The sequence below is a fragment of the Spodoptera frugiperda genome, chromosome 5, assembly GCF_023101765.2.
Source record: "Spodoptera frugiperda isolate SF20-4 chromosome 5, AGI-APGP_CSIRO_Sfru_2.0, whole genome shotgun sequence".
Classification (NCBI taxonomy): Eukaryota; Metazoa; Arthropoda; class Insecta; order Lepidoptera; family Noctuidae; genus Spodoptera; species Spodoptera frugiperda.
Window position 1 is genome coordinate 3,202,770 of NC_064216.1, and position 26,319 is coordinate 3,229,088.

Here is a 26,319-nt window from a genome sequence, read left to right on the forward strand (position 1 = left end):
AGTGTCAAATAATGAAACAGCATATAAAAAATTAAAAACCTTTATTATAACAACAAAAATAAATACACCATAAATAAATTAATTAAGAAATGACAGGTTTTAAGAGAGTTCTGATAGAAACATTTGTGATTAGCACCCAGACATGAGTGGAGATTGCATTGGGCATATCACTGGGGTACCTTAGCATAGTTGTTAGAGGAAAGAGATCTCCTTTCAAGGCCACGATGGGTTCCCGCCTGAACCATATAACCGACAGCAAGGTTGTGACACCTACACCAACCTGCAGGACCAACTGTACAGTACTTTTGACCGCCAAGTTCTTTCCAATACGCGTTTGCGAATCATCTTTCAATTGGCTCTCCAGCTTATTTATTTTCCGCTGCAGCTTGGAATAAGCGGCAAACTCATCTTTCATAGAGATTCCTTTTTGTTCCGCTTTAAGTTTTAGTATTTCTGACCATACTGAGCGCTCCTCATTCGATGGTCGAGCAAAACATGCTGCGATCTGTAAAAGAACAAAATCTCGTTAGTTATACACTACTTTTGCAAAATAAACATGAAGACAGATATTCAATACTTACTGGTTTCACCAATTGAGGTACTAAAACACTGAGTGTACACAATACAACGAAATATACCAAAAGTATTCCGTTTATAACCTCCAACATTTTGTCGACTTTGACTAAAACTATATGTTGGACAAAATAATATGCGGAAAGTACGGAAGCTCTTGTTTATAATGGATTCAAATGTATGAGTACTCAAGTTAATGTCATGTATCTTTGTCTTTAATTAATTACAAATTCTATTTATTTTTATATTTTTGACTGTCTCTTTACCATTGTCATTTGTCATATTTTGTTTGTCACTGTCATTGTTTCAAAGTTGTCATACATAACTGGGAAGTGCGAAACGTTAACTGTCTCAAAGATGGATAACCGGTATCCGCATTTTGAATAAAAACCGATAACTTAAAAATATCCAACATTTTCACACAGTATTTTTTATTGCAAAATTTATACGATATTAATTTATGTAATTAAATTAATTTACAATAGGATCCAGTTATTATTATAATATCACTAGTTAAAGCATAAACTAAGGACCTTCAAATCATTGATTGCTTCAAGGCTACCAGTGACCAGTAAAACAAAATTCCTAGATTTCAGGAAAAATCTAGTGAAAATGAATTGAAAAAGTTATCAAAAAATTATATCGAGTTAAGTTCAACTAATGGGATATTCTAAGTGGTTATTCTATTTAAAACTTAATAAAATACAATATCAACACTACGTACCGTGGAAATCAGGCCAGTAGCTGTAGTAGTGTTGAGATGCCCAATGAATAAACGAATCATAAATTAAGTACCTAATACATTATTTATTGATAACATCAAAATCAATAATTTATCTTACTTTATATACCTATACATGTAATAAATGTATAAATCCTTTATGTAGCATATTTTGATAGTAAAGACAAAAATATTACATTAACAAAGTTTAAAGATCAAGCCTTATATTAATTGAAGGAGGTCTGGTATGGTTGGGCAGAGTGGTTAACTTTTATTTTTCGCTGAACGACAATTATTACCGGGAAAAATAAAAACATGACATGAAAAGTGGAATTTTAAATTTCATGTTGGCAACCGGTATTTGAAACCTTCATCCTTCCACAAGTGTCAGGTTTACAAAATAAAAGAAATAAACTACATTTTATTGATTGACCTGAATAAAGGGAAGTAAAACGTAATAGTTACTGCGCAGATTTTGAAAGGACAACTCACTTGTGATATACGTTCATCATGGTTGGGATAACATTTCGGAAGAAAACCTATGTCACGGTACACCTGGAAACATACTCGTTTTACAAGGAATATCAGGAAACCCATAAGATGAAGGTGCCAATGGAAACATTTATAGCATTTTGCGTCTTCAAATATTGCCCCAGCGACTCCATTATTTTAAGGTTCGTTCCAGTAAAGCCAACCCCAGAGCAAGTGAAGGCAGCGGTTATATTATCTGAAGAGAATCTCGTTTATATGATAAATGACTATGAGGTACCTTGGCCAGTGGCCATGTGCGTTTACCCAGTTATCATGAACGACGACCTCATAGTGACTGGCCTCTGTGCGGTGGCCAGACATATTACTGCCTATAGAATATGTGGTCGGATACCAGAGGAACATGAAGAAGGCTTACTCGGTTTCCGCCATAGCTGCCTACAAGCACCAAATGAGGTTTCAATCTGGACGAAATTCTGTGAAATAGATATGATAAAGGCTATGCAGGAAATAACCAATGCTGTCGAGTTAAAAGAATTGCCTAAACACTTGGTAAGATTTGAACATCACTTGAGGAAGCCTGTCAGAGTGCATAACATATATAAAGTTGCAAGGAATATTAAAAAGGAAAGTTTGAAAGCTGAGCAGCAAGCTGGGGGAAAATCAACAGATGGTCAGGAGGCTAGTGGGGCTAGTGATCCACAACCAAGTACAAGCAGTGCTCCGCCTGCAAGCAGCAGTGGTAGCCTGCAATCAGTCAAAGAAGAAGAAACAGTAGAGAAACCAGACAAAGATGAGCAACAGCCCATTGCTGAGCAATCAGTCGTTAATGAGGAGCAAAAAGCTGTTGCACCATCAGTAGATGCTGAGCTGTCAACTCAAGTGAATAAGGCAGATGTTATAAAACAGGAAGGTGATGTGAATGATCAGCAACAAATAGCTGAACAAAAGACAAGCACTGAACAACCAGCAAATGCTGGACAACAAGCAAGTACTGAACAACCAGCAAATGCTGGACAACAAGCAAGTACTGAACAACCAGCAAATGCTGGACAACAAGCAAGTACTGCAAATGCTGACCAACTGTACTGAACAACAGTAAATGGTGGACAACAAGCAAGTACTGAACAACCAGCAAATGCTGAACAACTAGCAAGTACTGAACAACCCGAATGCTGACCAACTAGCAAGTACTGAACAACCAGCAAATGCTGGACAACAAGCAAGTACTGAACAACCATCAAATGCTGAAAAACAAGCAAATACTGGACAACAAGCAAGCACTGAACAACCAGCAAATGCTGAACAACTAGCAAGTACTGAACAACCATCAAATGCTGAAAAACAAGCAAATACTGGACAACCAGCAAATGCTGAACAACAAGCAAGCGCTGAACAACCAGCAAATGCTGAAAAACAAGCAAATACTAACCAAACTGAGAGTGATAAGGCAAATTCAGAGAAATCAAATGCTGAGTTACAAGCACTTGCAGATAAACAAACTCCCAAAGAAAGCGGAGAAGGAACTTCAGCTGCACCAAGGACTTCAAAACCAAGAAAATGGAAATCTCTCAGAAAGAGAGAATGTATAATAGAAAGTACAACAAAAATAGAAGACCTTCAAGTAAGCCATCAATTTGCTGAGGGCCCGTTCTTGACACTCGCAGATCTTGTACTCCTGCCATCATACCATGTGATAATACACACTATAGGAGAGCAGCGCTTTGAATCTCTACTGCCAACTACATACAAATGGTACAAGAAAGTCATGTCCTTGCAAAAAGTACAGGACACATTTGTCTGTTACATGGACAAGTTTGACATAAAATTGAATACATCGGAAAATATATCTTTGCCGACATCTGAAGATGTTAGCCTGTATAAAACTGATCCTAAGAGGCATAACCCCAGAAAGAGGATTTACACCAGGGAAGAAGATATAGAGGCAGCTCTAAGTTTCGTAAAAGAAGGTATGGAGTTGCCCATATCTGAGAATAACTATGAACGTGCTTTCGAATGGAAAGATATACCAGAATATGCAAGTCCATATGCAGGCTTTCTACCCGACACAAGAGCCGAAAGGAAATCACAGCAATTAGAAAATTTGGTACTAGCTGTACTCAAAATGGCGACAGATGGAGATGTCATTGTAGATTTTTGCTGTGGTGGTGGACATTTGGGTATCCTGCTTGCGTATCTACTGCCACGATGCACTATAATATTTTTGGAGAACAAAGTGCAATCTCTGGTCACAGCAAGGCAGAGAATACAAAAATTGCGCATCAACAATGTATTTTACTTCCAGTGCAATTTAGATTTCTTTATTGGTGAATTTGACATTGGTGTGGGGTTACATGCCTGCGGTATTGCTACTGATTTGATCCTGGACAAATGTGTGCAGGCAAAAGCAAAGTTTGTACTCAGTCCTTGCTGCTATGGATCTCTCCATTATACAAATAGATTGATATATCCCCGGAGCCAAGCATTCTCCAGTGTACCCATTTTGAAATATTTGTGTTTGGCTCATGCAGCTGACCAAACACATAAGGAGCATCCACTGGCTGTTAGAGGTGCCAGGTGCATGGGAATCATTGATTCAGACAGGGGTCGCTTGGCGGAAGAAATGGGATACAAAGTGACACTCATGAAGCTGAAACCTCCCACCTGTACACCAAAGAACGATTTGTTGATAGGAATACCACCAGAGGAATAAATAATATAAATCAAACAAAGTTTTTTTAACAGATCATTTATTTTATTAACAGTTTTTAAAAATGTAGAATTAATACCTACTTTAACAATAGCATGTTCTCAACCTCCCCTTATCAAAACTTTCGAAAAATAGCATATTCAATAACACACTTCATGGTCAAACAAAGTTCAACTGATTTTAAAGCATAATCATTGGCATCAAATTGTGATACTTTTATATTAAATATACAAAGTACCAAATTTTCAACTTTGTATATGAACCTAATCCACTCTGGCGTAGACAATGGCTGTGCGGCAGGGGATGTATACCTGAAATTAGATAAATAGGTATACTGCTGAATCTAGTCAATAAAATTGGCACAGTTGATAATGAAACACAATTTCTATGAATAATGAATTGATTCCATCAAATACTGGCACTAAATTGCATTAGACTATTATGGCCACGATGAGCTGTGATGAAGGGCAAAGGAAAGGCTGAGCGATGAAACCAGGGCATTTTATAGTGACCATAGAATGGGAACATGAATGAAAGAAAATCATGGTCTGATATAGAATCTGAGAATATTTTGGGAAAGATATTTAATTATAGTGTTTATTATTGATGTTTGATGTTTCTATATAAAAATATATTTTGATGTTGATGTTCCTTGTTGTAGGTAGAAATTGGTGTCTACAATTTTATTATAAAAAATAAAAAGGGTTCATTATGTCCTACAGCTTATTTACGTAACTATTTGATGAGGTTCAAGCCACGGCTAGTTTTAAGCCACGCAAGGGGCTGCCAATTCTTGGTTCTGCGCGATGCTCTCCAGGTCGGCAGTCCCGTAATCTACTCATGATTATGGGCCCTGGCGTGGCTTGAAACTAGTCGAGTTATCTCGTCGAACAGTTACATGAGTAAGTTATACAATATAATTAATTGAATACGTCTCGCTATAGGTACCTATGAAGAAAATGTATCAATGTATTACTGTGGTAGTTACAGATTATATTATTGTCATAGATTCAAGTCGAATTGGTGTTTATTGAAATGTTAAATACGATGTTTTAGCAACGATTTATGTGGTCTAAGTGTCTATTCGAATATAAACCAGTAGCTGTATCAAATATCGATGTTATACTATTACTTATTAAGTGATTCTGAGTTTGGCTCGTTATGAAAAATATTTGATGTTATGTTTCATATAAAATGGAATTAATGTTATTTGTTATGTGTCTATACAATAGGTATATTATTCTATATGTTAATAGTTCAATGTCGTTATAAAAGCAAAAAATCAAACAAAAAAACATTGATGTTTTATATAAATGTGTTAAAATAGATTACAGTACCCTTAGTACGCTATTACTTATTAAGTAATTCTGAGTTTATGACTCGTTATGAAAAATATTTGATGTTATGTTTCATATAAAATGGAATTAATGTTATTTGTTATGTGTCTATACAATAGGTATAATATATTCTATATGTTATTACTTCAATGTCGTTATAAAAGCAGAAAATCATACAAAAAAACATTGATGTTTTATATAAATGTATTAAAATAGATTACAGTATCCTTAGTACGAGTTAGCTTTATGTTTAAAGTAATCAAACGAGAACGCGTTCGGCGCTTTGATTGGTTGATTTATTCGAGCCAGCCAATCACAGCGCCAAACGTGCTCTTGTATTGATTACTTTAAACGTATAGCAAACTTGTACTAAGGGTACAGTAAACATGTTCTCTATTCTTCGATGTCTATTGTATTTAAAATGTAGATCAATGTCAATTCCGTGCTGATCTTGAATGTGTCGTATTATTATGTGATAAGAGGTCAACCTACTCTAATATATTTTCAACTTTAATGCAAAATACATAAGGTTGTAAATGTATTGCCAGTGTATGTACCTACTTAGTACGGACGCGAGCAAATTAACAGACTCCAATCTGTCAATGTTTTTGAATCTTCGACTTTATATGTAAACTATATAAAGTTGAAAATCGACTAAAAGAATTTGATAGAGACTTATTGATTTGCTAGTGTCTGTATACTACCTACTCGATGTTTTAATGTACCTGATACAAATCAAATGCTTTTTAAAATCTGGATGTGCCAATTGGTGTAACATTAAATGATTGATGGAAATAAATGATTGAAAAATATTAATGAATTAGTTTTTATTACCTGTATTGAATCGCTTCTGTTGCCCCACGGGTGTTCCTGCGTGAAGTGGAAGTCTCCGAATGGTTCTACGCGACCGAAGCCGCCATATTTCTTGCTATCTGAGCATAGTACCGCCTGTGGAAATATTCGTCGTAAATATTGTAGTCTTTATTTCTATTATATAAACTATTATATAAAAATAAGTTGGGTTTTCCTTGCTGACGCTATAACTCCAGAACGCACTAACCGATTTCCACGTTTTTGCATTCGTTGGAAAGGTCTTAGGCTCCGTGAGGTTTATAGCAAAGAAAATCCAGGAAAAAATCTAAAGAAAAGGAATACAGTTAAAATCATTGGTGGCGAAACGGAGTTCGCCGGGGTTTGCTAGTTTTTTATGAAAATGAATGATTTTATTTAAACAACAAATCTAACAACACTTTAAATAACGAATACTAAATAAAATTGGACATTTGTGGACTATAATGCCATGCAAATTTCATATTCTGGTATAGATAACCGGATAAGCCTATTTCATGCTAACTTTTGACTGTCAATAAATTTAAGTTAGGTACATGCGAATAAAACGATTTTTCCCACTTCCCTAATTACTAAAATGATTTATACACTTTTGAACACTACATGCCTAACAATAATTATGCCTTGACATGTAGACTCTGATAATTTTAAGTTAAATAATGGACAAATGGTCACCATACCTGATATTTGCCGGGCACGTCGACGCCGACCCTGTAGTCGGTGAAGCTCTGGTAGGGATGGAAGTTGAACACGAACAGTAGCCCGGCGCGCTCCGCCGCCACCACCTTGTCACCCTCGTGCTTACACGATACGTATGCCTGGGGATAGAGACCTTGGTTACATCGGATTATAAGGGGATGATGTAGTCCGGAGCTGCGGACAACGTAACAGGAGCTATACAACCTACACAGCTCCGTCCCTCTTGCACTGCTCAGTGATCGACCATTCTGACACAATTGTAATAACAGACTAAGGCCCCAGGTTACCGTGGCTCCAGCTCAAAACGCAGGAGTACGAACGGGGTGGTTTTTAGTCAGTAAGAGTCTGACAATCCCTCCCTACTCTTCCAAGGCGGAAGAAGTCATTGCATGATTTTCATATGACATATGATGAAGTAACCGTAATCATGATGTTACGGCAAAACTAAGATATGTTATACTGGGGTTACTGGACGTGTATAAGGCCGACAACTCATTTGTAACTTCTCTGACGTTTCGGATGCCTATGGGTGGCAGCGATTGCTTACCATCAGATGATACCTTACCTATTTTACCGCCATCTCATAAAAAAGATAAACTTGCCCACTTTGCTTTAATAAAGTTTTAAGTTAATTGGATAAAGCATGACAAAAACTTAAACGTAAACAAAATATTGAGTAACAAACCGGTGCCGAGCTGAGCCATCCATACTTGTCTTCGAGCTCGTTCATATCTTTATCGAAGGCGTTGAGGAACTTGTACTTGAGGAGCTGGTCGTCCACGAGGTTCCACTGCCGGCGCGCGTAGTGGTACGAGGAGTTGTTGCCGGCGCGGGGGAAGTCCAACCACTCGGGGTGGCCGAACTCGTTACCTGGGGAGTTGTGTTAGGGTTAAATGGATGTTACTATTTAACTAAACTTCGCCTGCGTTAAAAAGTAGGTAAGTGCTCAAGTTACCTAGTGCCTACCTAATTCTAGTCTAGACTATAGTCTAGGAATATGTCGCATATATGCGACACAGGCACAGGCATGTTTCCACGTCCCTGCCGCTCGTATCGTATTGCTACGATAGAACAAAATGCATGATTTTTTCCGCTCCTCCCTATTTAGTGTAGATATTTTTTGTTGCTTTGTAGCTGCGTGTCAGGGGCACAGTAATTGTTATTAAACTTGGCGATTAAAAGGTTAAACAAAAGATCCGTGAAGTCGTACTGATGTAATATATGGGATTCAAGTTGAGTCCCATGTATGCATGCATGATGTTGTCTACGTGCACCTCTACCTAACCTATAGGGGAGTAAAAGTGAAGTTATGTTACAATAATAGTTATAGACTCACCAATAAAGTTGAGGTAGGCCTCCCCGCCGAGCGCGTGCGTGATGAGCCGGATCATGCAGTGCAGCGCGAGGCCGCGCTCGATGACGGCGCTGGGCTCGCTCAGCGTCGACATGTGCGTGTACATGCTGGCGTCCATCAGCCAGAACGCTATCGTTTTGTCGCCTACCAGCGCCTGGGAGACAAACCACGTTATTAATACTTTGGAGACGGAAAACTGTCGAAAATAAATCCTTTATTTACCAGTGACTACTGTAGCGATTGCCGTATCATGAAGAAAACTTAAATACATTCTCGTCGTTTACTAAATTCGTTCCACGGTCTCACAGAAAACCGGCGTGAAACAACGCTTGCCTTGTGTTTCGTCGTGTACCCGGAGCCCAATTTTCCAATTTTTCCAATCCCCGGTTTCCCAACAACCTTTAAATTTCTAATCCACAAAAGGCCGGAAACGCATTTGTGTTTCATGGGCCATGGGCGGCGGTGATCGCTTACCATCAGGGTGTATTGTATTAACCGAAGTAATGTTACTGTATGTTTTTTTCATTATTAGACACACTAGTAGCTACTGGAGAGGTGAAGAACTATACCTATCTAACTAATGAAACACTAAAAATGTACTAAAAACATTACTAAAACACCAAACTGCCCACCTGATCGTGACTCTCAGCATAAGCCACGGTGCCTTCCATCCACCTTCTGTTGGTAAGAGTGTGCACAATGTGACCCATCTTCCAGTCCTCATCCTTTTCCTCCTTCAGCAGTTTGATCCACATGTCTGGTATAGCCATACCCAGCCGGTAATCGAACCCAGTGCCGCCTTCGTTCACTGGTCTGCAGGATGCTGGCATGCCTGATACATCCTGGAAATAAGAGATGGTATTCAATATTGGATCGGCGTTATATTCCGAGATACCACGGCCTCACACAAAACTAACGTGAAACAACGCTTGCGCTGTGTTTAGTTGTGTGAGTGAGGTTTCCGGAGGCCCTATTACCCCCCTCTCCAATCTTCCCAATCCTCGATTCCCCAACAACCCTTAAATTCTTAACTTCATATCACAGTAAAAGTTAATCAGTGCGAAAATAAATTATATTTCACTAAATTTCTATAAAAAACGATCATAGATTGCTCTAAAGTCTTGAACTGGTAATCGAAAACTATTGAAGGAACATCTTCCGCTAAAGTTTCGTTGTGTGAGTAAGGTTACCGGAGGGCCCAAAAATCCGACAACGCACTTATGACGCCTCTGGTGTTTCGGGCGTCCATGGGCGGCAGCGATTGCTTACCGGCTTATATAATAAAAAAAGACCATTCAATTTTTACTTTCGAAACCATTCACCTAAACTCCTCCGTAATACTTCACTACCCACCTCAGCAATAGTGAGCGCCCTCCCGTCGATCCTATGCACCATCTCGTTGGCTAGCATCAGGTAGACCAGGGCCTCCGTGTCCACGTTCAGGCCGTAGTACTCGTCGTAGTGGCCGGAGAAACCCTCGCCGATACCGCGCGAGTGATACAGCATTGAGGTTACACCGTCGAATCTAAGAAAATTGGGGGGTCAGTTTAGAGGGGGAATAAATAAAATGCAAGGTAATAATGAGGAATTTGCAATATGAGTTGAGTAGACTTAATTAAATTGGTTATTTTTTGGATCATTATATTATTATTGTATAATTTAATGTGATTTAATTTAGTTTGATTTGATTTGATTTAATTTAATTTAATTTGATTTCAGACATTGTTATTTGTTTAAGTTGATTATTTTTCTGATATTATTTTGACTGTGATTGCATTTGTCCGATTATGTTTTTTTTGATGTGCCATATTTCACATTATTTTTGTTCTATGAAAGTACTTTTCTATGTTGTATTTTTTTAGTTTTCGATATTGTGTATGTTTTTATATATTTTTTTTTGCATGATGTGGCCTCCTATAATTGAGGAAGCACATAGTTTTAATATTGGTTGTATTGTTATTCGTAATTTCAATGTGTGATCCTTGTTGGAGACCCTTATTAAGTAAATAAATAAATGCCGAAAATTTATTAACGAAGTATTACGGAAATTTAGAATTTCGTTTCTTTAAGGAAAGGGGAGGAGGTGTGGAAAATGGTTATGACGATGATGATGTAGTTCTTACCTGAAGCCATCAAACTGGTATTCTTCTTGGTACCACCTCAGGTTTGAGAGCAGGAACCTAAGCACTTCAGTCCTGAGAGCAAACATTGAACAAATTAATCATGTTTTTCAAGGGAAGAGTATAATCTAATGGATTCTCTCTCCAGGGCAAGGCGAGAGGCTGATACGAACGTTTTAATAATAATAGGTAATATTGTACCGACATATTTATTTGGTATCTAAATATAGTTTAATACCTTGGAGAAGAGATTTCTTTATCTAAGAACCTACATGGATACGAGAAGATCTCAAACAAAATGGAGTCTTTGAAATATTGTCCAAAAAATTGCTTCTTCTATAAATCTTTGCAAAACATTAACCCCTTCCCAATTTTCCCAATCCCCGTTTCCCTAACAACCCTTAAATTCCTAACCCCCAAAATACCGGCAACGTACTTGTAACACTTCTAGTGTTTCGTATGTCCATGGGCGGCGGCGATTGCTTACCATCAGGTGATCCGTCTGCTCGTTTACCGGCTTACACCATATAAAAAAAAACATAATTGTATATCCTTAAAACTTACTCAGAATAATTGAACAGCCTGCTGTCCCATAGCTGATGGGTTCCTCTGGGTCCGTCGTGGAAGTAGCAGGAGTTGGTGCCGTCGAACTCGTTGAGGCCATCGAGGGTGTTCTTGGAGGCGTGGGAGTGCACCACGTCGAGGAGCACGTACAGGCCCAGCTCGTGCGCTCGGTCGATGAGCTGCTTTAATTCACAGGGGGTGCCGTAGCGACTGGGGAGGAGATAAGTTAGGTTTTTAGAGATGCCGGTTAAGACTCATTCCTATCCTCTAAGCTAAATGGGAAAGGCCGCTAAGGTGTGAGTGTCATGTGAGGGCCACTAAGGTGGTGAAGGTATGAAACAATAATGTTTGTGAAGGTTCTGTAGATAAGTCCTCAATGAGGGGAGGCCAACCAACCAGGTTATTCTGTAACTGTCAATTTAAACTTTCAAAGTGAGCTCAATCATTTTCTCGCCCGTCATTGGTCGAAATCTTTTTATAACCAATGACAAGGCGGGCCACGATACAGTTCACTTCTGTATATCGAACTGAGGGTTACAGAATAGCCTAGTTACAGAATAGCGTAGCTGTATTCTTTTAAAAGACCCGCTTCATTTCACCAATCACTACAACTTCTGTAAGTTGTAGTGATGGTAGGAGTTGTAGCGATTGGTTTGTCTACAGACACCCCGCAAAATGCACCGTAATAAAGTTCGATGTGTCTCAAAAGTAATGGAGAAAAGTAATAGAGTGAAGTAAGAAGATCTAGATTAGGTGCAGGATAGTAGGGGCAAATATAAGTATTTTACATAGTAGGTATAATTGCACAATTATTTACCTGCTCGCTGCATAGAAGCTTGTGACCTGGTATCCAAAGGAGGCGTAGTACGCGTGCTCCATTATGGCCATCAGCTGTATTGAGTTGTAACCTGGAATAGAGAAACTCATTAGAAATACCGTATTTATTACTGGCGGGTTTGCTCGTGACTCATCACATTTACGCTCAGGAGATATTCTTTAACGTTTGTATAATTTTAATTTCGCTCAAACCTATTGAACTTTGTAGCTTTTCTTAAAAAAGCTCACTACACCTTTAACTCTAACTCCTATTTTTAGCTGACTTTTAGAGACATTTTCGACGGAATCTCGAGACAACATTTTAAGAAGAATAATAATAACAGATCTTTAACATGTTTTAACATGTTAAAGATCTGTTCATGGCGTTTACGCCATGGGGGACACCAGGTGACCGACGTTAGCGGAGGATTTGCCTTGAACAGTTTTCTATTGGCTGTCAAAGACTTAACAATATTTAGCCATCTTTTCTTTCTTTTACTAAGTACACTTACCCTGATTCTTAATCCTAGGCAGAACATTATCTCTGAACTCGTTGTACGTGCCGACTTTGCCCTCCGGCGTGGCGATACCGACGTGGCATTCGTAAATACGGGGGGATTTGGGCCTCGCTACCTTCGGGTGCTTGAATTGGTATGGCTGGAAAAATATAGTACAGTAGAGCCTCGATAATCCGAACTACCAAAAAATTACCCCTTTTCGGACTCACGGAGCGTTCGGATTATAATATGTACTATAGAAATAAATAATACAGTATAGAAAAAAAAATAGTTATATTTTGATATAAATTTATTTATTGAGGTTTAGTAAAATACACATTTAAACCACATTTTACACAAGTTACTTATTAATAAGTGAAAAGTGCTTCTTCGAGAACGGGATTTTCTGGCAATTTAAGCGTTTTTCTCAAACCTGGGCCTTTCTCGGTTTGAGCTACAAACGACCGTATCTTCTGTTCTTTTTTCTTTAAATCAGTAATTGTCGATTTTCCAACACCATACTTAAGAGAAAGAGAAGTTCCAGACACTCCATCTTTCAAACTATCCAGTATGGCACACTTTTCAGTTATTGATAAAGACAGCGGCAGTTCGGATTACAGCGGCGTTCGGATTAGCTTGAGTACGGATTATCGAGGCTCTACTGTATATTTATTTAAATGCTTTAGAGATATTTCAAAGTCAAAGTTAAAATTATTAATTTCAAATAGACCGAGAAGGCACTTTTGAACGTCAAAGCAAATATTAGGTAGGTGCCTACAATATAAAGAAAACAAAATGTCTGTCTGTCGGTCAGTCCGCTAGTTTTTATTATTTGCTCTAATTAAGACTTCTCTTTGAAGGCAATGTAAGTTTATTCATTGGTGTAATAATGTCTCCTACTGAATCGATTCTGATGTTTGATACATATCTTAGAGAAGGCAATAAGTTAAAATCACAAATGTTACCAGAAGTCATTATTCCACGCGGACAAAGTCGCGGGCAAAAGCTAGTTGGTGATAGCCCAGCTAAAGAATTATTATGGCTGCATCAACATTACATTATTACAAGTGAAAAAGCAAACAGTTTAGTCCAAAATCGATTATATGAACAGTTTTTAAAACAGACATTTTAGCATTATAACTGATACCGTAAATCCTCTACGATACGCCTATAGATAAAGATACTGCTTATTGCGTACATGATGTTCTTTTTACAGCTCTTACATAATTATAACATCGTGTCTCAACTCTTTTTTGATCCGACTCCCTTAGTCTAATCTTGACATGGGAAATTACGTCAATTTTTCTCTTTGGGGTAAAATAATTTTGTTGTGGATGCTGTATACACAATATACAGTATAAGTACACAGCACCACGCTGTGTCGATATCCATACTAATATTATTTAATCTATAGAATTAGTTTTCATGTTTGCTTGTTTGAACGGGCTTTAGTGTCCAGAACAACTTACTGGTTTGAATTGAATAATTATTTTGGTGTAAGTCCATTTATCGAGGAAAACTATAGACTAGGCTCAAACATTATTTAGTAGGAGCCAAGCAGTGGGTGAAACCGCGCGGGAGTAGCTAGTGTTTATATGTATAAAGGAGCTACTAAACTCACCTGATCTGGTCTGTATATAAACTGTTGGTAGGTGAACCCTTCGAAGGGCTTGACGTAGTTGGCCCAAGGGGACAACCTGTACAGGTTGTCATTGACTATGAGCTGCACACGCGACTCGTGTTTCAGGGCACACGACCCATCCTGGTTCGCTGGTATTGTGAGCTCCCATTTACCGAACTCTAACTTCTTGAATGGATGACTTTTTGAGTTCCAGCCGTCTGGAAAAAGTAAAACAGATATTAAATATATATTAAAGATACAGCTATCTTTGGCTACATTGCAATATGATAGATATTAAGCGACGATTGTCACGGAATGCTACTCATGAATATGAGCTTAACATAGCTTGAAACTAGTCGAGTTCCTCGTCAAACAGTTACGTGTGTAAGCCGGTGAGATATTAATTAATTTAGTATGTCTTATGAAAGTTATAATAGATGCTAGTTTGACTTCTCTAGTTTCTAAAAGAATTATGACCCTAATCGTTAAAAAAATGAAGAGTTTCTTGCCGTTTCTTTCCCATGAGAAGCTAAGGTTCGGAATAATTGGTCTAAAGCCACTAAAGTACTAGTCTGAAGGGTACCTAAATTTCACGTCTTTAAATAGTGAGTGAAAAAATCGAGAAAACGGTATCAACTCTAGTGGGTTCTGTAATACATTCGACCATTTTACATCTCCGAACTAAAGCTAAACTTTCGATCGACTAAGGTTTCTAGTTTACATTTTGAGAAAAATCCTGATAAAAGGACCTATATACATATCTTCTAATATTCTCTACTATCCACGCCAAAATATAGTGCGAAATTAATATCACTATATACCACGCAGTAGATTAGATTAGACCATGCTTCATTGTATAACATTGAAGTAAACATAACATTATATAATTAATACATAAAGTTATGTGCCGGCTTATCGCAGGCAGATATCTATCACACTACGTTCGGATGGACAGAAAATATTGAATGTTTTACATTAAGCTGAATTTAGTAGCTTAACGTAAAGCGGGTGACAAAATAGTAGATAGGTACCTAAATTCCTTTCCCTAAGTACTAAGTACCCTTAGTACAAGTTTGCTTTACGGATAGGAATTTACCTATTAACTATTTTGTCAGCCTCTTTGCATTGTCAGAGGTTTAAGAAATCATAATCTTTTAAGGTTAGAGGTTCAAGGAATTATATTCTTTAGAGTCGGAGATGGGAACCGATAAAATATCGAAAAATAATTTGTTACGGCTGCTGATTATACTGCAGAGTACAAAATGTTGTAGATTGTATTGAATCTACAACATTTTGTCAAAACAGTATTTTGTATTCCAACTCTTTCTGAAAACAGCAGACGATTGTGATGTACGCAAATGTAACAAAGTCTCTCTCAATAACCAATTGAATATCTCATTGATTGAGTAACAATTGGAAAATTATTTTAAACTCTACGCACAGTTCCATAAAGTTCCAAATCACTAAAATGATCGCTCATTGCCCCATTTGAATTCCGAACTAGTTCATATTGAGAGCGAGCGTCGTCGTTAGTTTATTTTAGGAGAGATTGCACTAAGGAGGGTTTAGTATATTTTATTTGAATGCAACGAATTCTTAAGTGTCTGTATTCAAACTACCTATTTTAAATAGAGAATATACAATAATAAATAGAGAATATAGTCCAGTCATTTGGTAGATAAAAAGGGGGTTACCTGGAATGTTTTCCGGGAGTGTTGAAAATTGGTGAATTTATAGATTTGGGTATGCTCTTTTCGAATTTCAACTTTGCCACCTCGTACAACCGCCGCTCGCGCCGCCATATTGAAAAAATGGCGCCTAAAAACGGTTTTTTATTAATATCTCCGTTTCGACGCATTTTACGAAAAAATATTTATCTACAAAATTAAACTAGAGAAAATTTCCTACAATTTATGTATTGATAACTTTTTCGTAAAATCAATAGTTTGTGGCGTACGAGCGCCGCAAAGTATTATTCATCTGCACCACCACGTGTACAAACAATGTGTGTTGTGCAGCAACGACTGTCGCAACCGAGGGCTGGGCTCGCTGTCATTGCAGAGGTAAGTCCCCTGTTTGAGGAGTGGCTAGAGAGGCGCCATGGCGTTCTCACCTACCGCCTGACGCAGGTGCTTACCGGACACAGGAGTTTCGGTAGGATCCTGTTTTTGATTGGGCGGTAGGAAACGCCCGGGTGTCATAACTGCGAAGACCGCCCGGAGGACACGTGGAACATATAACATAACACATATAACATCAGAAACAGGAACCTACCGAACCTACACACATTGTTTGTACACGTGGTGGTGCAGATGAATAATACTTTGCGGCGCTCGTACGCCAAAAACTATTGATTTTATGAAAAAGTTATCAATACATAAATTGTAGGAAATTTTTTCTAGTTTAATTTTGTAGATAAATATTTTTTCGTAAAATGCGTCGAAACGGAGATATTAATAAAAAACCGTTTACAAACAATGTGTGTTGTACAAACATTGTTTGTACGTAAGTTTCGGTAGGTTCCTGTTTCTGATGTTATATGTGTTATGTTATATGTTCCACCGTGTCCTCCGGGCGGTCTTCGCAGTGAGGACACCCGGGCGTTTCCTCCCGCCCAATCAAGAACAGGATCCTACCGAAACTCCTGTGTCCGGTAAGCACTTGCGTCAGGCGGTAGGTGAGGACGCCATGGCGCCTCTCTAGCCACTCCTCAAACAGGGGACTTACCTCTGCAATAACAGCGAGCCCAGCCCTCGGTTGCGACAGTCGTTGCTGCACAACACACATTGTTTCTACAGTAGGTGGTAACCACGAAAACATTGACTTTGCGGCGCTCGTACGCCACAGGACTATTGATACGAATAAGTTATCATACATAAATTGTAGGAAATTTTCTCTTGTAATTTTGTAGATAAATACTGTGTGCTCCCGGGGCCCATTCCCGCCAAGTGACAGAACCGTTTTATCGGAGTTGAACTGTGGACGGCGCGAGTATTTGTACGAGGTGGCCCTTTTGAACCCATCGAAAACCTCCCTCCCAGGACTCTATCCTGTCCCAGAGGTCTTTGTAGCATCCATATCTGAAAATGTCCAGGTAAGAACTACCAAATGACTGGACTAGATAAGAAGCAATTGTTGATTTTCTTTTTAAAATTACGACTAGCTTCTTTGCAGCAGCGTCTTCTGAAATGGGTTTAGTGATAACTTGTGCATTTGGGTCTAATGATAGCTAGGGCTAGTTAAGAAGGTACATTTTCTTAAGAGTAAGTAATTCACATTTGATCACAAAATATGTCACAAATAGGCATTAAAGCTCTTATTCTTTTTTATGAAGCAACTTTTTTTTAATGGTACATAACCTCCCATACCGCTGCTACTCCTATAAGCCAGGATCTACAGCAGATACAACCACGAAAACACCGGAACATTGAAGTCCGGCGCGTCTTATAAGGACATGATGATATGAACCAACTTACTAAAGTCTCCTTGTAAATGTAGACTGTGTGCTCCCGGGGCCCATTCCCGCCAAGTGACAGAGCCATCGGAGTTGAACTGCGGCCCGAAGTATTTGTACCCCTTTGTGAACCCATCGAAACCTCCTTCCCAGGACTCTATCCTGTCCCAGAGGTCTTTGTAGCATCCATATCTGAAATGTTGAAGAATTGCTCGATTAGACAATGGCAATTGGATTTGGGTATATCTTAATAATACGACCAGCTACCGAGAGCAACGTCGTCTAAATTGTAGGTGACTTAACTGTGATCCTAAGCCTTCATGTTAAACGTAGGGTTAATGGCACACCACCTCTTAAGAGGAAGTTCTTTATTTAGTTGTGGACGTATTCGGGTTGAAGATAATGCAACGTCAGGGCTTTTATCCCCGAAGTGGTAGGCAGAAGTAGTTGAAGATAATGATTAAAGTAATATAGTTTAGTTTCAAAATGACAATAATTTGCCGAGTGTAAGGCACGAGCTTTAGGGAGCTCCAATGCAATGCTGTTTTGCTCTTATGTATTGTGCGCCCTCGGGGGCATATTCTACATAGCTCACGAAAAGTAGGTTTCTCATGGAGGTGCTTATGCACTAATATTCGCCTTCCCCGCCGACTAATGCGCTAGATAAATATGTATATTTATTTACGTATGTAGGTAAATACGCTAGACGCACGTGTCTTAAATCAGTTTCTTGTTATTTTAAAGTTATGGTTGAAGGAACAAACACGATGTTTTATCTAAATTTATAAACGCAAGTCTAGCATATAGGTAGCTAAGTACCTATGATCTATGTGTGCGGTACCGTTGTTTACCGTACCCACTTATATACCTAGGTATATTTAAACCGTTACTAATAATAATACTGCATCATTAGCTATTGCATTTACATGTTAATTATTTCGCTTAGGTAATACCTAAGTGGGTATCTAATACTGACTGGATACTACGTGAATGGACTATGCAGTATGTAGTATCTAGTTATGTAGATATGCCTAAGTAAAGAAGTTAACAAATCGGTTATAAAATATTTAATTAGTGGCGTAGTTAAGCATATAACATAAACAGAGAATAGGATGGTCAAGAGTGAACAGCGAAGTTACAAAGTACTATAAAAAAGTTTAGCCCATATTCCGATATCAATTGACCTTAGATTTGACATTGGGAACGTCATATCGTGCCTAAAGCGCTTGCAGCGCTAAGCGAACACAGACAAAATCAAATTAACAAACATGCTAATACAGAAATAGGCGACTGTATGATCTATAGTGGAAAATTTTAAGCAGCAATATCCTATTTACTGGTTCTTAGTTGATTACCTTTAAATAAGCACAATTAATAAGAATAACGTCCTTGTACGATAAAAATAAAAAGCGCTTCAGCGCTGTGTTGTACGAAAATCGTAAACACGGTATGTTAACCTTAAATTGAAGCAAAATATCACTTAAAACACTGTTTTCCTTTATTAAACTCACTCAAAACTTGCATTTAAATGAATTAGGAGTAATAAAGACTTACCTGCGACGTATTTCCTTTTCGTAAGGCTTCAAGTAACCATCGCGTTCGAATAATTTCGCTATATCGGGCACGGGTACTTCCATCGGGTCCATAGCTGAATAGTTACCTCCCATTATATCTGTGTATACTTGCTTATTTGTCAAACCGGTACGTACTGCGCAGGCGCTAAACAACCGCGCGAAATGGTATCTCTCGTTTAAATGATAAAATGGATGTTGGATTTTGTTATGAACTGTAGACAAGTTTATAATAATTTAGATAATGGCCGGGTCACCGGTGGCACGCCAGACTGTTTCATGAATATCATTTGAGTGTCCACGTTTTAACCATTTATTTACTAAATCACTATCAATTTCATTTAAAAAACATTCTTTGATGTCGTGATACGTTATCACTGAACTGTATTGAATATAAGTTTTTTATTTGCAGTAAATAAAATGATTAGGTGACTCGACCAATAATGCTTGAAATGAGCACTCGACTACATAAATTATGGATTTATGTCTACCTTACATTTACGTAGTAACAAACATACCTATGTGTGTGTAGGTACACTCATTTTTAATGAACATAAGTAAACACTTCATTAGTAATGTATTTACCTATACTACATACACATGTTCATCACCTTAATACAAGTGGTTGCAAGTTAAGTTGTGGGTACTGACAACTATTGCTAGGAGTCTAGGGTAGGGTCCGATTTGTGGGTCGTATTAATTTCTAAGATTTTCTAAATTAACACCTCGACATCTACCTACGTATTTTAATTGCGCCTGAATAAATCTTTAATGTTCAAATTCAATTGTTATTCATGTAGTTACTTTATCAGATATAAAATAGCTGAACAGTTTATTTGATGATGTGTAACTATATAAACAACCATTCACTTGACTTTGACTGCACTGTTGGCGCGGTGGCTAGGCAACTGGCTGCAGTGCAACGTGTCGCACGTTCGAATCCCGCACGGAACCACTCTTTGTGTGATCCACATCTTGTTGTTCTGGGTCTGGGTGTCATGTGTATGTGAAATTGTATGTTTGTAAACGCACCCACGACATAGGAGAAAATCCTAATGCAACATTATTTAAATAGTTATAAAAAAAAACCATATTCAGCCATAATTCTCTATTTTCCAGCCTTCAGTTAACTCATCACATCTGTTTACCTACTTACCTATATGAATAGTTGCCTGCACAAGTGCCTCAAAGGTTAATAATGTTATCTCATAGTTATTATCATCAATTTGTATGCAAGTAACTAAAGAAGCTATGATAAAGCGTGAAATAGTCAAGTCAATAGAATGTTTTTGTTTACTATGCACCTATTGATAAGCAAAGTCATGGGCCAAGTCTTTGTGAGACTGTGTACTGATAAGAATATTATAGTAATTGCTGATTTAATTATTTTATTATTCTAGTTCCGTCTGTGCAAAAAGTGAGAGCATGTTTGGATATGCATCGGACCCAATATGGAACCTTGGGGTATGCCTTCTTTGTTTGGTTGGTAACATCATCAATTTTGTTGTTTTCCTAGGTCACTTTTTTTACTATTTGAACAGTTATAAAAAGGTACTATTTTATTAGCATTATTATTTTTATTGCTTTAGGATGTTTTCCTGTGTTGTGGTTTTGTTTGTATTAATTGTTTAGTAAAGATTGAATTGTTTATTGTTACTTACCATCCAAACTAGACTAGCAATTATGACTAGTACTCAAAGGATATTACTAAGTTTATAAGCTATTTTACAAAACCTTGGTGTATTGTCTTATGGAAGAACTTTATACACCGGATTGAATTTTGAGAATGATTCAGCAGATGATTAAATAAATATTAAATTGATCATATTCAATACAAAGCACTTAATTATTTATAAATGTATTGTATTTATGATTTCCAAAAAATGTTGAATTTTCAGTAGCAACTATTGAAAATTAAGTAATGTAAGAGTAAGAAAAGTATTGTTTATGTAATAGAAATTTCCTCAGATATGTACATCTTCTATAAACTATTCAAAGAATAAATAAGAATGAAGAACTAAACTACTAATTATAATATAACTACTTGTAATAAAATATACATAACATGAGAGAAAACTATACAATATACTATTTAGTCTACAGAGAAATAATACAAGGCAATTAGACAACACATTAATAGGATTTATTTAATAACCTTATCTATTTAAAGCTAGACTACACAAGTACTACAATGTTTCAGAATATATCTGAGCCAGTTCTCTTAGCTCTGCGGACAGCTTCGTCAGGCTGTAGTTTCTCATCCTCTGACGGCTCGAGGGGGAATCCTTCTTCATCTAGCTTCCCTTGTTTGAAATCTGTGACTATCTTCTTACTGTACACAGCGTCAAACAGTTGTTGGGGAGTGAACTCGCTCTGGATAACGTCTGCAGCTTTGTACGATACGTATGGCTTCAAATCGAAATCTTTCAAGTCAGGCACGATCAGTTCGGGTATCATTTCAGGTACGGTGACAAAGCGGCCGTCCAAATAGTACCCTGTATCGCGAACTCCTCGCTTATCAATGTCCAAATACCTGTTTTCAGTTTGCTGCTGCAAACGATGTAATCGTGAACCCCTCTTGTTGGGAATCACGAATTTTCTGAAATTTCTCTTGCCTTCCCTAGGAGCCGATAAGGAGATGCTCCTTTTTGCTACAAAATTTATTAAATTTGTTACTTTAGACATTTTATTTCAGTAATTATTATTTGTTGTATTACGATATTCGAATTGTTTTTAGGTTATATTTACGTCAAAATAATAATTTAGATAGTAATGACATTTAGATTTTTTTACAGTTTGACATTTCAGTGAAGTTGTTGAACCGGTAATACCCGTAAGAAAGTGACGGTTTTTACCAGTCAAGTCGTATCTTATATACTCTTTTTGTAAAATAAAAATATCTGTTTTCCCTTTTTGTACACTTGTTAATTGGCTATTTATTGTTCTCTTTCAGTACACATTTCTGATCTTAATTCTTCTCTTCCTAATTATATTTTCTGACTGAATATGTATTCATAATTATGTAATCTATTCCAGAAACCACAGTTCACCATTCTATATTGTGGTTTCTGGCCTAGCTCTCTGTTTATTTTATGGTATGCAACCTAAGCGAATAAAACCAGAAATAAACAAAAATTACAGACCATTTGCATTAAATGTAAAGTTGTTAGAATACACTTCCATATAAGAAAGCGGTACATTATGTACGTACATTACACATCCTTACATAATTTGAATAATTAATAAATAACTATTTTGATTAAAATGAGTTTTTTTTTTATCTGCTCATCACCTAAACGGGCATTTAACTGTAATATCTGTTATATAAAAAAAAACTTTTTTCTGTTCGTTTAATACGACTTCCGGTTAGTACGACGTAATGTCACCGGTCCCTTGGTAGTCGTTATAACCGGATTCTATATACATAATAATTAATCTTTTATTATACTCGTGGAACACCAATACAAGTACATACATCCAGAAAACAAAAAATGTTTATTTATGACTTTTATTGCATCGTGAACAAAATTGCCATTACCCAATAAATAATATTACAGTAAAAAAAGCTTAAACATAAAATCAGGTAAAAGTACACATAGCAGAGCAGTAGGGCAGCGATGAAGAAGTCTGAGCTTAGGTCCACAGATACAAAATTAAAAAAATGGAAAATTAGCCGGTTTTTATCAAGCAATGGCGCAAATGTAAGCACTTTGAAAGTATAGCTGCCAATAATTACTACTAACAACCAAGGAACTTGATAACTGTGATGTCACATTCGATAAAATATCGCGATTTATTTTGTACACATTATTAATCAATCCCTATAAATACAAGAACAGCTTGAAAGTAGAAAATCTATTACTAGGTATCTACGTTTTGTGCTCACCGTTGAACACTATACCTAAAGACAGGGATGCCCAACCTTTTGTCTCTATTTATTATAATACACACGATGCAAAGGAAAATACCTACTATGAAACGTTTTTCAGAGTATATGGGTAATTCAAATGTTATAGATGGCCTCAAGCCAAATAAAAAAGGTTGAACATCACTGTTAGAGGGTGAAACTAATCGTTATTCGTTATAACCATCTCAACTCTACATCTAGCAGAATTATTAATATAATGGGGTTTATCTAGTCTGTTCCACCCTTCATAATAATTTACTTGGCACTGTTATATTGCAGATAGCACCTTCACACCTTTACAGTTGTTCACCAATAAACAGAAAGACACGATAATGTACAAATGAGATTGTAAAATATTCGCAACAAAAATCTGGAACCACTTTTAGCAAAATTTCATTTGAGAAATCGATTTGAGCAGTCCATCAAATAATAATCGGTAATAAAAAAAAATACAGAAAACCGAACATACCCGAGAAAGACATAACACTTTACTTTTTTATTGTCCAAGGGAATGTCAAAAAACAACGTTTAATCGATATCAGTATCACATAGTTGGCTGAAACTACATTTCCAGCCACATCGAAATATCGTTATTCGCACTCATAATAGCTATTATTATCAAAACACTTATTTCACATCAACAATTTCGTTGTTTATAAACGTTAAAAACTTACTTTTTAGAACGAGTGAATACATTTTTTTTGTCAAGGTTTCAATTTAGACGTTTAAAAACTTAGTCTAAACTTGCCTTTAAAAGATTAGGAAATTATACTATATATAATCGAGTGTCCTAATCGATACTCGATACCTAAATAAAACGTTACTCATGAAACGTCATATTCGCACACACACACACGTACCACAATTGGCATTTCGCTTACAGACGATTAAAAAAAGTTCTTTGCTCAAAGTACGCCTATACCCTGGGAGGAAAACACTCAGAACTCTTTGCTTAGACTATCGTCGGTCATGTATCGACGGGTCGTTCGTCGTGATGGTTCTGATCTAGATCCTCGAGGTTATCGCTGGAGGAATGAGTCAGGTCGCTCAGTTCATCGATCTGTTTTTGTTTTTTCCGCACGTTCCAGTGCAGGCACTCTGCTAATGAGTCAAACCAGTCGGAGATCTGATCCTGTGCGCATATCGAGGGCACAGGGTACACTGATGTCGTCACGTAGAGACTGTCAAAGAAATGTTAAGATTAATATTTTTGAAGTGGGAATGGTGGTGAAGTAAGCTCAGATAAATAATTTTGATCATTATTAATAAAAAAATGGACTGCTTTTTATTAAAGGTAATAATAATATTCATGCATAACTGTTATTTATATTCTTTACGAAAGCTCATTAAAAAAATATAGTAGAGTGTATATTTTAACTGCAATTTTTGTCATAGACATTCTTTAAAAGGACTTATATCTAATGAACATGTATGATAGAAATAACTATAAAGGCTACCACCAAAATATTCAACTATATAGGATGACTGGTAATTGGTTGGTTTTATTATTGTAACAAAATAAAACTAACGAGTATACAACAATAGTTTCTTTTGGAAAGTTATTTGTAATCATGAGTACAATCACGTGTTTAAATATCACTCACTAATTAAATTTACTAATATTATTTTTTAATCGGTGCAAATAAACTGTTTTTCTTTCTTTTTTTCTTTCTTTCTAATTACCAGTCACCCTATATAATAAACAACACCAATATAAAACGAGCACCACACAGAGTTTTTTACATCTAGATTAAAACAAGAAAAATCTACAAACACATGATACAATGACATGTAATAAAATTAATTTAAAAAAAAGTTATTAATAATAAGTAACATGCAAAGCAAAAGCGTTAAGCAAAACGTTAGTAAAATACTATACATGCAATAATAAACCTAATTGACAGTATTTTCTTGGAAAAAACAATAAATATCCTTTCACCAGCATGTCTAACTACCCCAGCTTGAAGAACGATGTTTATGATTTTGTATGACTAGTGTACTTTCGGTTTATGGAGGGCGAATGGGAGGAGACGGCATCATTTTAAATTTTGAATACTTTAATAGGAGAAAATAGATAATAACATCACATCACATCATCAGTCTATTACTGGCAACTGCTAACCAAAGGCCCACACGGAGAAGGTTTAAACATAAATCACCACGTTTGCTCAATGCGGGTTGGCGAGAATAATATATTTTCTCTTTATTTCAGAAATATATTGCTTTGTTTACAGAAATGATGAATTCAAAAGTGAAGTTAAGTGAAATTGAAAGTGATCATATTATTGCTTCAGCACTTAAAATGCATATCACTTTTATAATATTATTATTTTGGAATTACAAAAAAAATGTCACGTAATGTGTTATCATATTTATCTAGCTATTTGTAGTATAGACAATCAAATTCCACTAACAAAATTGGATATACCAAATGGAAAAAATATAATGAGAATGAATCAGATCTTCATGTTTTTTTCTTTGGCCTCTATTGATGTAATGTATTGCCGTCTCCAGCACAATAATGTAGTCATGATGAGTGCTATGTCCTGTTACCTATCGCCCGGCCTGAGGGTGACCTGGGAGCGCCCGTCGAACGACACACTGGCCGCACTACGCGCTTCTACGGTGGGCATTATCTGAAACAAGCCCGACCACCTCAGCTCAATCGATACTAGCAAAATATCCCTATAATAGAGATAGGGCAGAATGTATCTATGATACTAAAGGGGTTTCTCCTATCGTAATTATTTACGTTGTGATATCGCCATTTCGGGTGGAATTGATGCACGTTACGGCACGTAATGCCGCTATACAGTGTACACCCACGTTTTATTATTTATTTGTGTTTTAAGTCTCATCAAGACATTTTCGAAAAACCAGAAAAAAGCTCAGTGATACTTTTTAGGTTGTGTTGGGCAGAATTATGTAGGTAACATAATCTTAGAAGTACATACCTACTGTTAGCAGATAAATTGAAAATCTAGTGAATTCTTTGTTAGGAAAAAGGCGTTTAAGTAACAAAACAAAAAATATGTTA

The 26,319-nt window shown here is 36.9% G+C and overlaps 6 protein-coding genes across 15 annotated transcripts in view; 2 read left to right on the plus strand and 4 right to left on the minus strand.

Moving 5' to 3' along the window:
* The window catches only part of LOC118271716 (glyceraldehyde-3-phosphate dehydrogenase), a 256,387-nt gene that overhangs the window by 128,658 nt on the left and 101,410 nt on the right, over positions 1-26,319 (plus strand). The gene's annotated exons all lie outside the window — the stretch shown is intronic.
* LOC118271587 (guided entry of tail-anchored proteins factor 1) lies at positions 25-869 on the minus strand. The gene is made up of 2 exons (XM_035587672.2): positions 582-869; positions 25-505 (listed from the first exon to the last, which is right to left on the minus strand). The coding sequence occupies exons 1-2, from the start codon at positions 666-668 to the stop codon at positions 83-85; spliced, it is 510 nt and encodes a 169-aa protein (XP_035443565.1). The 5' UTR covers positions 669-869; the 3' UTR covers positions 25-82.
* Positions 1,635-6,646, plus strand: LOC118271697 (glutathione S-transferase C-terminal domain-containing protein homolog). The gene is made up of 2 exons (XM_050693753.1): positions 1,635-2,846; positions 3,007-6,646. Exons 1-2 carry the CDS (start codon positions 1,805-1,807, stop codon positions 4,494-4,496), a joined length of 2,532 nt encoding a protein of 843 aa, XP_050549710.1. The 5' UTR covers positions 1,635-1,804; the 3' UTR covers positions 4,497-6,646.
* LOC118271698 (1,4-alpha-glucan-branching enzyme) lies at positions 4,517-19,810 on the minus strand. The gene is made up of 14 exons (XM_035587854.2): positions 19,359-19,810; positions 17,827-17,996; positions 14,351-14,568; positions 12,745-12,889; positions 12,234-12,324; positions 11,417-11,626; positions 10,856-10,927; positions 10,086-10,257; positions 9,365-9,574; positions 8,715-8,886; positions 8,064-8,248; positions 7,360-7,497; positions 6,665-6,778; positions 4,517-4,804 (listed from the first exon to the last, which is right to left on the minus strand). Exons 1-14 carry the CDS (start codon positions 19,469-19,471, stop codon positions 4,757-4,759), a joined length of 2,058 nt encoding a protein of 685 aa, XP_035443747.2. The 5' UTR covers positions 19,472-19,810; the 3' UTR covers positions 4,517-4,756.
* LOC118271789 (39S ribosomal protein L41, mitochondrial) lies at positions 21,497-22,141 on the minus strand. The gene has a single exon (XM_035588001.2). It carries the CDS (start codon positions 22,058-22,060, stop codon positions 21,572-21,574), a length of 489 nt encoding a protein of 162 aa, XP_035443894.2. The 5' UTR covers positions 22,061-22,141; the 3' UTR covers positions 21,497-21,571.
* LOC118271710 (NAD kinase) overlaps positions 22,868-26,319 on the minus strand; it is a 44,797-nt gene continuing 41,345 nt past the window's right edge. For 7 of the 9 annotated variants that reach the window (XM_035587871.2, XM_035587873.2, XM_035587875.2 and 4 more), the window contains one exon: positions 22,868-24,463. In XM_035587871.2, coding sequence (XP_035443764.1) covers positions 24,250-24,463 — 214 coding nt within the window. In that variant the 3' untranslated portion in view covers positions 22,868-24,249. Of the gene's footprint in view, positions 24,464-25,835; positions 25,919-26,319 lie in introns of all 9 variants that reach the window. The other 2 variants (XM_035587869.2, XM_050693748.1) reach the window with 1 other exon arrangement.